Source organism: Crinia signifera, chromosome 5 (assembly GCF_055691185.1).
Source record: "Crinia signifera chromosome 5, ASM5569118v1, whole genome shotgun sequence".
Taxonomy (NCBI): Eukaryota; Metazoa; Chordata; class Amphibia; order Anura; family Myobatrachidae; genus Crinia; species Crinia signifera.
Genome location: NC_139221.1, coordinates 65,631,819 through 65,647,439, shown reverse-complemented (window position 1 = coordinate 65,647,439; position 15,621 = coordinate 65,631,819). Strand labels below are relative to the sequence as shown.

At 45.6% G+C, this 15,621-nt stretch overlaps 1 protein-coding gene across 2 annotated transcripts in view; it reads left to right on the top strand.

Annotated features, from left to right (window-relative positions):
* Window positions 1-15,621, top strand: part of CNGB3 (cyclic nucleotide gated channel subunit beta 3) — a 177,135-nt gene that overhangs the window by 116,763 nt on the left and 44,751 nt on the right. For both annotated transcript variants that reach the window (XM_083187382.1, XM_083187381.1), the window contains one exon: window positions 14,956-15,074. In XM_083187382.1, coding sequence (XP_083043508.1) covers window positions 14,956-15,074 — 119 coding nt within the window. The remainder of the gene's footprint in view (window positions 1-14,955; window positions 15,075-15,621) is intronic.

The following is a 15,621-nucleotide window of genomic DNA, read 5'->3' as shown; positions in this document are numbered from 1 at the left end:
TTAAAAATTCACTGCTCCCTGTCACTGCCACTCCCCTCACCGAACCTGCCTGCAGCAGTCTCTGAGGTCTGGGGATCTGTAAAGCACATGCACCGAGCATCTCTACCAAACAGTGGGGCAGCCCCTGAGTGTGGGAGCAGGTCCGCGGGCCTGGCCACATGATGTCATGACGCGACGCACACTATCCGCACCACTGTAATGCACCACTGGGAATGGTTGCAATGGGCCAAATTCTTCCCTACACCTGCCGGGCCAATCCACTGATCCAGCCATCACAATCATCAATGGATGCATTGATAAGGTTTGGAGTTTAAGAAGTTGAAGAATAAGACTGAGAAAAAGAATTGCCATGTTACAAAGTGTACAATTGACTCAATGAATCGTGAAAAAAAATGTAAGTGTACATAGAAGTACAATCAAGAAATGAAAGTAGGATTAAAAAATAAATTCTGATTCAAACTGATAATTGTTTGGATGGGGTGGGTTGTGAAACAAATCTATAGGTGAGGGTATGGATATTGTGGGCATAATTGGTGTTTGTTACACCTACAGTGGGCCCTCAATTGATGGGATTTTCACTACAGTGTCACGGTCACAGTGTCACCATAGGGGGATTCCCAATTGGGGTCCAGGTGGTCTTTTAGGGACCCTTTACAATCCTGTAGGTCTTTTCTCCTTGAGCTTACAGTCTCCCTTAATGATAGTCAATCACTGAGGGAGACCGTAGGCTCCAAGAGAAGAGACCAACGGGATTGTAAAGGGGTCCCTAAAAGACCACCTGAACCCCAATTGGAAATCCCCCTACGGTGACACTGTAGTGAGAATTTCTCATCAACTGGGGACCCCCTGTAGGTGTACCAAACACCAATTATGCCCACAATATCCATACCCCCTCCACCTATAGATTTGTTTCGCAACCCACCGCCATCCAAATAATTATCAGTTTGAATCAGAATTAATTTTTTAATCCTACTTTCATTTCTTGATTGTACTGTACTTCTATGTACACATATTTTTTTCATGATTTATTGAGTAAATTGTACACTATAACGTGACAAATCTTCATCTCAGTCTTATTCTTCAACTTCTTACACTCATAACATTCAAACAAATGCATGCAGCGCTCATGCCCATCGACCAAACATTATCTATGAACCAAAAGAGTCTGGGAAACCCTTAAGGCAGAGCTGTGCCTGATATCCAACTGACTAACAGGGTGAGTGCAGTGTACCCACTTTGTATTGATCAATGGGTGCATTGGCCAGGACAAAGATTTCTCAGTGCAACTGGCCGGGGAGCGCAGTGACAGGCTGGAGGACTGGAGAGACGGATATGGGGAACAAAGTAGAAACGGTACATTAGGTACAGTTTTTATTTGCCGGTTATGTGTTCTGTGTGTTTGTGTGTGTTGTACTGTTTTTGTGTGTGTTGTAGTGTATGTGGTTGTGTGTGTTGTATTGTATGTATCTGTCCAATGCGTAAGTGTGTGAGGTGTGCTACGTATATACAGTATGTGTTTGTTGTGTCTTTGTGTATCTGTGCAATGTTTAAGTGTGTGTTTTGTGTGTGTCGTACTGTTTTTTGGGTTTGTGTGGTTAATGTGGGTGTGTGTTGTGCTGTTAGAGGTATGTTATGTGTGTGGGTTGTGTGTATCTGCCCTACGTGTAAGTGCGTAAGGTGTGCTATGTATAAATCTGTGTGTGTAGTGTGCTGTGTGTATCTGTGCAATGTTTAAGTGTGTGTTTTGTGTATTGTACTGTTTTTGGGTGTGTGTTGTAGTGAATGTGGGTGCGTGTTGTACTGTGAGTGTTGTGTGTATCTGCCGAATGTGTAAGTTTGTGATGTGTGCTACGTATATATGTGTGTGTAGTGTGCTTTGCGTATCCTGGCAATGTTTAAGTGTGTGTGTTCTGTGTGTTTGTTGTACTGTTTTTGGGTGTGTGTTGTAGTGTGTATGGATTTGTATTGTACTGCATGTGGTGTGTTGTGTGTGTGTGTGTGTGTGTATCTGTACATTGTGTAAGTGTGTAAGGTGCTCTACGTATAAATGTGTGTGTTGTGTGCTATGTGTGAGTATGTGGTGTACTGTGTGTGTGTGTGTGTGTGTGTGTGTGTGTGCGTGTACAATGTGTATGTGTGTGTGTTGTGTGGTCTATGTATATCCTCAATTATTTCCTAATTGTTTAAAGCCTTCACCATAATGTTAGAATGTGTCATTCATACTCAATGACAGCAATGAAATCAGGTGTGGAGTTGTTCCTTTGCAAACGGTTTCCCAGATCATCGATCTTTTCCCCAGAACATCAATGAAGGTAAATTACAACTTGGTGTTTTTTTAAATTTCTAAGTGAAATTTCCCAAAAACGGCTTCGAGGTGCACACCACCGGGTCCAGAGGTATCTTGTTGCTGAATTTGGTGTCTCTGAGTGCCACGGTGTGTCCGCAATGCGACGGACACGCACGCACGCACACACACACACACGCACACAGATTCTTCAACTTATTATATAGATGTTACATTGCAGTATACTGCATTTAGGGTGACCAACTCATCCCTTTAATCCGGGACAGATATTAATTACACAGGTTCTGTGGCAGTTAAAAAACAGGTGAAATGGAGTCTTGAGGTGAGGCAGTTTAAAACCAGGTAAAAGCCAGCCACAGAACCTGTGTAATTAATATGTGTCCCGGATTAAAGGGATGAGTTGGTCACCCTAACTGCATTTATGGGACTCACTAAAGTGCATTGCTGTTATCAGTCTGGTACATTTGCAGTATTTACTCTATATCTTTATTTATAGGCTCAGAACATACAGTCTGTAATGGTTAGCTAAGCCTCAGGTTGCTGACCACACCCTCTCAGGTGGCTGGCGACACCCCTTAAGTATAGACATTCCCTGGTTAGCCTTCATGCTCCTACTGACACTGATTGCACCTCATGCCTACAGATAATAGTGTAAAAATATGAGGACAGGTGATGCTCCTCAGACCTCAGATTCTGAAGATGTTTCCAGTTGGCTTCCTCTCTGATCTTGTTTCGGCAGTGAACATTAGGAGCTTCTGTGCAGGTCAAAAACAGGTCATATTGCACTGGAGGGATACACAGCATTCAGCAGAATGTTTCCATCTATGGGTGAGATTTAATAGGATGAGAGATTCGGAAAGTGAGAGATTTGGTAAGAAATTTCCAGATTTTTTAAAGCGGCAATCATTTACACTGCAAAACCAGTTTGATTTTGCAGTGTGGTTGCCGCTTAAAAAAAACTGGAGATTTCTTACCAAATATCTCACTTTCTGAATTTCCCATCCTATTACATTTCACCCTACAGTATATCTCTTTTCAGACAGAGCATATAATATACTACTCGAGGTGTATCCGCCACAACCTGTCGGGTGGGACTGATTCATAAAATGATTGCATATTACTGGATAATGATCCAGTTACTTCTGTTCATATGTCAGGCTCCAAGTTGTTGACTTGGCTACGGTTGTTGACACAAGAAATTAGGGATTTTCTCATATTAACCATCCACGTGGCCTCCGACTGGGAGAGGAAACAGGAAAGTTTACCATGTGCAGCGGTAACACAGCGAGAAACCGGGACCAAAGCATGGCGGGCAAAGCAATCAAGGGGATGTGGTACACTAATAGGGGGTCTACGTGCTCAGGTGTCGACATTGACATAAAAAGTTAAAAACTCATGTTGACCTATTCATGTGACATTCTTTTTCATGTCAACATTTTGCTTTATCAAGCTTTTCCAGTGTCGACCTTTTAGATGTTGACCTTTTGATAACCTAATATACTGTAACCCCAGAGAAAGTGTCACTCATACTGTATATGATCGTGTATAAGGAGTTGGTGGAGTGGCTGATATATGGCCGGATTAGTGAAAGATGGATGATAATGATCACACCTTAGTAGTGTCTATGACAGTGGTAGCCAACCCTAGCCCTCGAGAGCTACCAACAGTTCACATTTTCCAGACAACCTAGCTGCTGCACAGCTGCACTTATTAATCACTGACACATTTTAAAAGATACACAGATGGAGCTATTTAGCTCACTTGTGATTCTGTGAGGAGACCTGCAAAACATGTACTGTTGGTAGCTCTCGAGGACTAGGGTTGGCTACCCCAGGTCTATGACAATGACGAGGTGGTGACAGAAACTGTGAGACTTGTGAGGAAAGCTGCTGCCTTGTTATTTCCTTTATTTAGTTTCAGACCCGGATGAGCTTGGTGAGGACTGTATTCTGGCCAGTGCAGCAGTCAGACCAGATGGTAGGCTATTGGGATTGGTGACACGTAAAGTATATGGGGCAGATTTACTTAAGTTTTTCAAAATGAAAAGAGGTGATGACAGATACAGTCCATAATTTCTCTATTGCATCCTAGAAAATGATAGAATGTTATTGATTGCTGTAGGCAACAAAACCTCTTCAATTTTAGAAGCTTGAGTAATTTTTTTCCCTATGAGTTATGTAATGGGATTATGTGGTGCCAGTGTGTGGTAGACATGCAGATGTTCTCCGTGCACCCAATGACCTAGTTATGTATGTATGCCTGGCAGAGACGCATTTAGACCTCATAGGGCCCAAGACAAGATACAGGTTTGAGCCCCGCTCCTGCCCCTCAACCTTTTTTTCAAAGTACACTGTAGGATTTAATTGTTTGTTATAGGTGGGTAGTGTACAGCATACTTGCCTACCCTCCCGGGAGTGTGCAAGATGATCCCGCACCCTGGTCCAATGGAAAGGTTTCCAAGCATTCGACACCCCCTGCAATGTCCCCCATGGTTGCCCACTCGGCTGCCACTCACAAGCACATTTGCGCTGAATTACATCATCATATCTTTATGGCATTGTACAGCAGGGGCGGCACATGATGGGTCATGTGACCAACATGTACATCACATGAAGGGTCATGTGGCCAACCCACCCTCCCCTGCACAGCGCATCTTCCGGCTTGGCCATGACCCCATGTACCAGCCAGGTTGCAGAAAGGTAGGCAACTACGGTATACCAGGGTTGCCGACCCTCCCGGAATTTCCGGGAGTCTCCCGAAAATCGGGACCCCCTCCCGGCCCCCCGGAAGGGTGGGCAACCCTCCCGGATTCAGGGGGGACCCCCGCTGTCCCCCGGATCGCGGCATTAAAATGCCGCAATCCTCGGGGCTCAGAGGAGGGGGCGGAGCTAAAACGTCACAATTGCGTCATTTTAGCCCCGCCCCCTCCACGGAAATCTGTTAATTCCTTGTTTTTCCAGCATGGGGGCGGGGCTTAGTGATGTCACTTGTAAGCCCCGCCCCCTGAGCGGCTGGTGAAACTCTCCTCTCCGGGCTTCTCCCGGAGAGGAGAATCTTAAAGTCGGCAACCCTGCGGTATACAGGACTGCCTTATATTACAAATGAAACTGGTATCATTGATGTCAATTACTGATAGTAAAATGATGAATGGACTGCACACATGAATCCTGGGGATAAGCCCACAGACTGGCAGCTGCCACTGTGCGTAATTGACAGGTACATTTTATAAGAAAAGTTATTAACATTGAGTAAATGACAAAATAAGGGAAACACTGAGTAATAAAAGCTTTTATGCGGACATCTGTTTCTGCTGTGACAGCTTTGTAAAGTGCATCTAACAAATGAAAGATGGAACCTTCAAAACAACGTGAATACCAACTGCAAATGTCTTCATTTAGGAGACAAGATATAATCACTTAGCCAGCATAGCAGCTATGATTTAGATGTACTGTACAGAGGAAAACCACTTTGAAATTCTAACAGTATACATTATCTAACAATAAGTATACACAATTTACCAAGTCAAGGCTGCGGCTGCAGTTCTATCATTATGTGAAAAATGAAAGGGCATAAAATGATTATCTGACATCTAGAGGACTCACGTGGACATGGCGCGGCATTTCTGACCTTACTGATTACTCGGCGCTCACATTGCTCCCTTAGCACATTTGCACTCTCTTTCTGTTTTTGTTAGTATTTGCCATTCTATTAAAGCAATACATAGTTTGAATCTGCTATCTCTTCTTGTAAAGAACTTCTCTGTCTGACACTTTACCGATATCCATATATATAATGAATACTAAATCTAGCGGCCAAATTTTATTTGATTCCTTCCTTCCAGTATGTCCGCACTTTGGGCCTTATTCTGATCGGTGCGTACTTTCCCGATTTCCTACGGTGCGGTCCGCACGCCACGTTGTGCGGTGGCGTGTGGACATCGGCCGTAGAAACGCCCACGGGTCCTCCGCATTCGGACGGACACACTCTTTTAGAACAGGGCGTGTGTACGGACGACATACAACCCTTGCGTGTGCGGTGGACACGTACAGATTCTACACGGTCTTACCGCGTTACAACGGACAGGAAGCTGGCCGTACGCACCGATGCGGAGTATTTTCGCAAAATACAACACTTTTTTACTGAGTACACACAGCGATCACATGACCCACTTAGGCAATTAGGCAACCTCATTAAAAAGGGATTGTTATCTATTTCAATCAATTAAATCCTAATCTAGACTGAACCACATTCCTACTACATTCATTACACACATTAACCCTTACAGCATGTGAACCTAACATACATCTATCTACAGTATTTACATTTTGCTTATTTAAAAGATTTTAAACAAGTTACACATATACTTTCCCATTTTAAATAAACACACAGACAACTTCGAACTGTAATAAACAATTTATTTACACTGCAACTATTGTTGGTAACGGAAACAACCCAAAACATTAAAGATCCCCCTCCACGAGCTGGTCTAATTCCACCAGCACCTGCCGCAAGTGGCCTCTTATACGTAAGAGGGCCCCACGGAGACCCTCTTGTGCTTGGGCTGGCTCATCTGTGGAGAAAATAAAAATGGAAAAATGCATACATTTAACATAGTCATACCTAAATTTTAAACATGCACCGTGACAGGTGTGTGTGTATATATATATATATATATATATGTATATATATATAGACACATATATAACTATATATATGACACATACATCTATACATACATGCATACATACTACATGGAAAGCCTGTTTTTTCCCCTCTACCCTTTACTCTGTAGAACACCTCACAGTCATAGTGCTCCTTCTGAATCCAAACCCACCCATGACTAAGCTCTGAGAAGCATGTCACGCGCTGCACCAATCCCAATTCTGCAAACAAAGTTCAGTGTCTGTTATATGATGGAGCGTGGCAGGGGACTTAGTCAACTCTCAGGAATGCTCAGTACATTTGTGCAATCAAGCATGGCTTGCCTGATGATGGTCTGCTCCATAAATCATTGTCATAATGCCAGTTAGGTGAAGCTGCAGCACTAACCCACTCCCATGCACAAAATCATTACTAAGACAAAATCAACACACAATTATGGTGCCAAACATACATGCAGACCGCAGGGGGTGGTTAGCTAGAGAAGGGCCCAGGGGCACTGACCACTTGTTACTCCAGTCTAAGCCACACCTCTCCATACTCCATTTATGCCATACTGAATCTAGTTTTGTCAAATTAATTACCTGTAAACTCTACTCACCTATATGAGGCTACAGATTGTACGCTTGCAGCAGGGACATGTAACCCTTACATGAGCACGTCATCCCTTTCTTCCAGGATACAGATTAACTACACTGGTTCATTGACACTTAAAATCGACCTGAAAGCCATCCCCACAACCTGTATCATTAATATGTGTCCTGGATGAAAGGGATGGTTTGCCCACCCTATCTAACCCCTAAGTGTGTCTGTTGCTACCCAGTTTGTTTTATCACTTTATAGTATTGAAAAACACAATTGAATCACCAGTGCTACATAGCAAAAAGTAGATGACAAAAGGAAAAATTAATCATTATGTATACATACCAATTTCGGCGGCCTGGACGACCTCACAGGCCTCAACCTCCTCCTCTTCCTCAGGGGCCTCCTATTGTGGCACCTCCTCCTCTGTTGGCAGCGCCTCCACAGCCCACCCCTCCTCCTCAACTTCCTCTGCCACCTCCTCCGCCATCCCTTCCTCAGGAAGCTCCTCCTCGGCCCTTCGTTCTGAAAGCTCCTCCTGGGCCACCTCTGCCTCCTCCCGGGCCTGTCTTGCTCGATCCCGTGCTGTGTTTGGGAAAAAAAACAAAAAAGTGCCAATTAGGGGTCATTTGTATTAAGCCTTATCAAGCTATAAATGCAAAGGTTATAAGTACAGATAATTGTACAGGCAAACAGCTCCTTAGTGCCCTTTACAAAACACAGCCAGTAACATGGCAGGTATGCTGTGACATTTGGCCCATTGCAAGCATCACAAACATTAATCCTCCACAATTAAATATTTTATGACCATTACAGGGTGTCAAACAGGAAGTAGCACACATATACTGTATGCCATGTTTAACTCATGATCAGGCTGGTGACCTTATTGGCTTAAATAATGTCATGTAAGCAATCAGGTACAAATGGACATTTAATGTATAAACACTCACATCTAGCAATACTGCCCCTGATTTGCTGGAGCAAATCCGGCTGCCGACGCCTCAGGTCTGACCACCGCCGCTCCAGCTGAGCGATGGTCCGCCGCACCTGTGTGCGGGCGTATATGCGCCGGCGGGCCACCGCATAGGCATTCCTCTTCTGGCGGTTTGTGATAAATGGGCCCGCCCGCCCCAGCCTGGTCTCCATAACGGAGACCAGTGTCCTCAGCTCCGCTGGTGAGAATGGGGCTACTCTCCCATAGGCCGCCATCTTAGCAATGGCACAATTCAAGCAATCATGTCCTGTCATTGGTTGATCAGAGTGATATTTGGTATTAACTTTATTGTTAATTTTTACAATAACAGCGTGTATGCGCCAGAACAGACGGCTAACCCATTGCATCACAAACCCACACTTGCTGTACCTTTGCATAGTTTAGCAGACCATGCCATTACTTACTATCTCCTAAACAGACAGTGTAAAATAAGATGGGAAACCATTATATATAATCTATGACATTCACCAAACATGGGTATAAGCAACAGGTGAAATAGTCTGCATCACTAGCCACTTACACCTAACTCAACAAGGTACTAAACAGCTATTTTATAGTGAAAGCTATGCAGCAGAAACATAGCAAATAGTGCCAGACCTTTTCCCAATATTAGGCCATGCTGCCATGTGTACACTTACCTTCTACTGGGCCATACTAGAGAGGTGGAATGAAAAGAAGCTAGCACCAAGGCTGAATTTGGAGAGCTTTCACATGTGATTTTGATGCTAGCACTGATTACTTGTGCCTAAGTGGTGGACTGGATTTACATATGGAATGGGTATTGTCATTTCTACTACATACCAAACAAGTGCACAGTACAGATGTACATTCACATATACATTTCATGTCTGACCTCAGTTTTATTTGGTCATTGGTGTACAAATCTACATTTACCTACTAAATCAGACTTACTCAGTTTGCCAGGTTTTTTTTAAATAATTTTCCGCAGCTAGGGGCGTGGCCTATGCGCCGCACGGTTGACGCTGCCATACGGAATGCGGCCGTACGGAACGCAGGGTGTCGCTGATGTACGCCAATTACAGAAATAGGATATAAAGGTGTGTTGGACAAATGCAATGTTGTTGCACACATGTCTGCATCTCTATCTGAGGAAGAGCAGGAGTGGCAGGACCTATTTGCACGCATGGACTCCAGCACCACCTATGTCCCCATCAACCCAGACCAGCCATTGGGGGAAGAGCAGCCAGATGGGCCATCGACATCAGGCCAATCTGCAGCTGGCCTATCTTCAGCCTCAGCAGAATCATTGGGAACACAGCAGGTGGCTTCCCAACAGAGTAGCCTGGCCAGCACTTCAAGTACAGCGCCAGGTGGCCGTGGCCGTGGCGGTGCCAGTGGCAGTGGTGGTGGCAGTGGCGGTGCCAGTGGTCGTGGCGGTGCCAGTGGTCGTGGCCGTGGCCGAAATAGGGCAACAGAGGAACCAACAACCAGAAACATGGCATTCGAAGCACAGGAGCTTGCCATCCTGGTGCCCCGGGCACGGGATTGGATTGAGTGTCCTCAGGACAAGTTGACACACACAAGGAGATGGAAGATCTGGGAGGACATAACGGCAGAGATTAATGCAGTGGCTCCACAAGTTCGTGAGACGGAGCACGTTAAGAAGAGGCAAGTTCATGTGTGTTACATTTGAGCAGTGCAAGAGCAGTAATGTTTACATTAGATATTAGATGGAGTTGGTCAATGGCCGGTCACGTTGCTTGGAGGCACAGACATGTTTGCCATGTCATTGAATTGATAGTTAGTGTAGGGTGAGTGTGAGTGTATCTTCTAAGGGTTGGTGTTAACATTTAATATAATGTAAGCTTGGTGTCATGAGGCACATGTTTTAATCTGTGGCAGATTGCAATGGGTGCTACAGCAAACAGGAGGAGTGACATGTATTAATATGTAAACTTTGATTGCAGGTGGCACGACTTCAAAACGAACCTCAAGAAGAAATTGACCCAGCAGTGGGAACACAGCCACACCTCTGGGGCTGGCCCCATGCCTGGAAAGCTGCAGCTCACCCCCCTGGAAGAGATGGCTGAGTGCTGCATTGCAGTCGAGGAGGTCCAGGGGGTGAGCACCATGGACAGCGAGTCCCCAGCGGAAGTCATGGCTTCTTTGCTTGAAGGTAATTATTTGCCATGCCATAAGTAGCTGGTTCTAATTTTGCATGGAATGTGTGGTAATTGGAATGTTCTCTTTCACCAGCATCCCCACCGCTTGGTCAAGAATCTCTTGAGGAGGTTGAGGAGTCTGTGCCACCTGGCCCCAGTAGCAGGACCGTGCAGCAGCAGCAGCAGCAATGTCCGCGGCTGAATTGGCCACATGGGGGCATGTGCTTGGCAATATTCAGCAGCAGGGAGAGTCGGCATCAGAGCGGGTGCGTAGGACCGAGGAGGTGTTGCAGGGTTTGATCAGCAGCCAGCAGGCTATCGCTGGGAGCCTGTAGGCTATTGCTGAGGCCCAGCAGGCCATGGCTGGCACCCAGCAGTCAATTGCTGCTAGCCTGCAGGTGCTGTCTGATCAAGCCCTGCGGCAAAATGAACTCCTCCTCCACCATAATGATCTTATGGTGGAGCTAGTTGCCAGCAATAGGGTCCTAATGTCATCCGTTTCTGGTGCATTACCACCATCAGCACTCCCTGCTGGCAGAGGGGGAAGACCATCCACCCCCTCCCCAGCATGTGCTCCACCTGGGCCACCATCTGACCGTGGCCGTGGCCGTGGCAGAAGAGCTGCTGCACGTGGCAAAGAGCCTGCCAGGGGCAAACGTGCCCGCAAATGAACTTGTGTCCGCATTAATCTCCACCCTTATGTCTTCCCAAATCTTTCATTGAGCTGTGTGTGTCAGCTTCCTGTGTCCAATTCCGTGCCGAGGGTACCCACATTTGCCCTTGCTTCGAATGTCATGTTTGGTTTCCCTGTTGCCCTGTTTCGGCTAGCATTACTGTGTGCTGTACTTGAAGTGTTGGTGCTATACTTTTGTTGTGAAGCCACCTGATGTGTTCCTAATGATTCTGCTGTGGCTTTGTATGTGTTGAATACATGGATTTTTTATATATTATTTAATTGTCTTCCTGCTATGCTACCATTCATTTTGTTGCAATTTCTAAATTATGCTATAAGTTCCTTTAATAAATGTTTTTTGGTTGCCCCCAAATGTGTGGTTTAATTGATACATGTAGAAGTAACATGTGTAGTAGTATTATTAATATGAAGTGGTGTTCATTATTTGCAGTGTAAAAGTGTGTGAAAAGTACAGCATATATGTGTGTGTTTAGTAATGGTCCATTTAAGCTGCAATGTTTCCAATTGAAGCAGTGACAAGTGTGTAATTAACAAGTAATGAGTAAAGTAGGTGATTGTATTGTGTTCACCTGACATTGGTTGTAATGATTAGGCGTTCCGTTTGCCTAGCGCATGACCGAGTGGTGTCCGTAAAGCAATACTTGCTTATGGACACCGCATATTTCTTCCCTTTTTGTTCGCGTGCATTCGGTGTGCTGTCCGAATGCACGCCCACCAAAATAAGTGCACTCCCCCGTTTCCGCCCATGTTTCCGCCCAGTTTAGCCCACTTTGAAAATACGCCCCTGTGTCATTCCGAATGACGCCCATAATACGCCCATATTTCCCGAGTGATTGCGGTGCACATTTCTGTACGGTATTAGGGAGTACAAGTACGGAGACCATGCGTCACACATGCGTATAGCGTTCCCCACGCATGCGCAGACGGCTAAAAAACGCCATCCGAAAGTATACGGGAAAGTACGCACCAACCAGAATAAGGGCCTTTAATAGGCAGAGGCAATTTAAGAAAAATTATAACATTTAATTTTGCCAAAACTGTGGCAATTTTCAGCGATTAATTTCCAAATTGCACAGAAAACATGCTGCTTACAGAGCCGCTGACCATGCCCCCACAGCAGCAAATTGGGGGCTTCGCTGCGCAGTAGTGAAGCTATTTTTGTAGGCCACGCCCCCAAATTTCGGGTGCACGCCTTTGGCACAGGTGTCCCGATTCTCTTATTTCGAAAGTTAAGAGGTATGTTACTAACTGTTTTGGGGCACATTTACATTTGGATATAAGTCATGTTTATTACACACCAGACTCGGAATGGCCAGGAGGGTCCCGGAAATCGGGTCCCCCTCCCACATTTCCATCAATCTCCCGTGAACACCCCCTGTGGTTCAAATGATGCAATTGCGGCATTTACACCCCCCCCCCCCCCGCAGTGCAATGCTGGTGCTCCTTTCATGGTCTCCCTGAGTTGCTTTTTCAAAAGTAGGCAAGTATGACATGTGGGTACTGCTTTCCTAGCACGGCGCCCACGATCTAGATTGTATTGTGGGGCTGATATCTCACGCATCTCATGCATCTTATGTGTTTGTGCGGCGTAAGATGCATGAGATGATGCAATCGACGCGATCAACGAGATTTTTACACTGGAATCAATGTAAAAAGCCCCCAAAACCCCAATTTTAATTGCTACCCCCCCCCCCCCTCATGGGTGAAATGGCCCCCCCATTGTTAACTCCACCCCACTATTGATGCCAACCCGAAGCGTGGCGAGTGGCGGCGGTACGCGTCCTCCGACCTTTTCATACCCCCACTATACACGTCAGCGTGGAGTTGATTTTATATAGTGTGGCGAGTGCAGCGAGCCACCGAGCCCGAAGCGTGGCGAGGGGACGCGGAATACATGTAAACTAGTCCGTGTCCCCTCGCGGGGCTCGCTGCGCTCGCCACGCTTCGGGCTCGGTGGCTCGCTGTGCTCGCCACACTATAGAAAATCAACTCCACGCCGACATGGATAGTGGGGGTATGAAAAGGTCGGAGGACGCGTACCGCCGCCCCTCGCGGACTCGCTGCGCTCGCCACGCTTCAGGTTGGCGTTGATAGTGCTGGTGGCGTTAACAATGGTTATTGGGGGCTCACGGTTCTTTATCTCATGGATCTCATGGATCTCATGCATCTTATGGATGCATAAGATCCATGAGATTAAGAAATCAGGTCCATCGCGTTGATTGTATGCCTTAAGTACCTTAAACTTAAGGCATACAATCAATGAGACGGGCGCCGTGCTAGGAAAGCAGTACCGACATGTGTCCCGTCCATCTGACAGATAGACCAAATAGCAATGGGGCCTTCCTGTACACTTGTAAGCTTGTAAATTGTAGCAAAACCAGAGACTGGCTTTTTACAAGCAATTACATTGTGGTCTTCTTGTTTATATGCTGTTATGTTTTCATTGAGAAAGATGGCTTTATTTTGCATCCAGCAGAGAGTCTTGTTTTGTGCAAGTATGCGCCTAGATTTATGAGAAGTATACTGCTTCATGTAACTGGATGTTGGCTCTTGGTGCCCAATGTAGTGGTGGAGTAGAAATTTGTATCTAGGGAAGTAGTAGTCTCACAGATGTGCCTCTGAGCAGAGCAATGCAAATATGATCAAGCATTTTGTAGAGCAAGAATATTATGAAATAAAGAATCTAAGCTCAAGTACAGGGATTCCCAACCTCTGTCCCCCAGGCACACTAAAAGGTAAATGTACTAAGATGGGAGTTTCATTTAAGATGGGATGTTGCCCATAGCAACCAATCACATTCTACTTTTTTTGCACCTTCTAGTAGAAGGTGTGGGATTCCTCCTGATGTTTTTTTTTTAAAGTGGCAATTATTTACAATGCAAAACCATGCCTTGTAAATGATTGTCGCTTTAAAAAAAAAATCTGATTGACCAGCATCCAGCACCTCCAGTTATATTGGACACTATTACAGACAGGATTGGACTGGCCCACAGAGAAATAGGGGAAAACCCTGGTGGGCCCCACTGCCCATGGCCACACCTCTTCCTATAGGGACCAGTTTCTAGACTCACAGAGCACTGAAAAGATACATAGTACATATACAGTATGTTTGATAAGACTATGGTGTATTTTCTAGCGTGCATTACTGTGAATGTTGTTCATCATCATGCATGCACTAGCAGTATTTACTATATATATATATATATATATATATATATATATATATATATATATATATATCTCAAGGGCCCCAGCCTATGCACTCTCTTACAGCCAAACCTATGTGGTGGCTGGCCACACCCCCACTGGAGCATAGCCGCACCCTTTTTCATGGACCCTACCACTGCATCTCCTCAATCCGGCACTGAACACAGATAATCCTTACTATGCCTTGAGGATGGTGGTTGGGAAACCCTGCCCTAGTTAGCATGACATATTTCCTTCTTTTAAAATATTTAAGATGCTTTAAAAGTTTGTATGGCTACTCTTATAGTACAAAACACATATACACAGTAGCACTCTTGTAATGTGACAAGACCAGGGATACTCATATTTGCAAACAAACACTCTAATGCAAATTACTTATTTCTGAACTCAGGGAGAGATTGGGCGAGAGATGTACATCATCAAGCAGGGTGCTGTACAAGTTCTAGGTGGGCCTGATGATACAAAAATCCTAGTGACCCTGAAGGCCGGTGCTGTGTTTGGAGAAATCAGGTACATTTTTTTGTTGTACATTTTAGTAATGTCAGAACAAAGTAAATTTGTAAAAGATCGTGGCCTTATATTAGCAACAGTGTCTTGCAATCCGTATATACTGTGTTCTGCACCCGATCTCAGTGTGGCTTCTGGCAATCACATACATGATTGGGGAGTACAGTATATCACTCCATGTGACCAACTTAAGGGGAACACTAAAGGCCCCCATACACTAGGGCGACTTGTCCTTAGGACAAGTCGCCCCCGACTTCCCCCTGAGCTTCCCCGGCTGCTCCCCGGGGGAGCTTGATTAGATTGGCACTTGATGTGCCATTTTTTACATGTGATAAATCGTCTCGATTTATCACATGTAAAAAACCCGGGGAGCAGGGGGGGGGGCTACAGAGGTGGGAGCAGGGGACGCTGCGGGGGACACGTCTGTGTCCCCCGCTGCTGGGGACAGCGTCTGTGTGCCCCGCTGCTGAGGACGCTGCGGGGGACAGCGTCTGTGTGCACCGCTGCGGGGGACAGCGTCTGTGTCCCCCGCTGCGGGGGACAGCGTCTG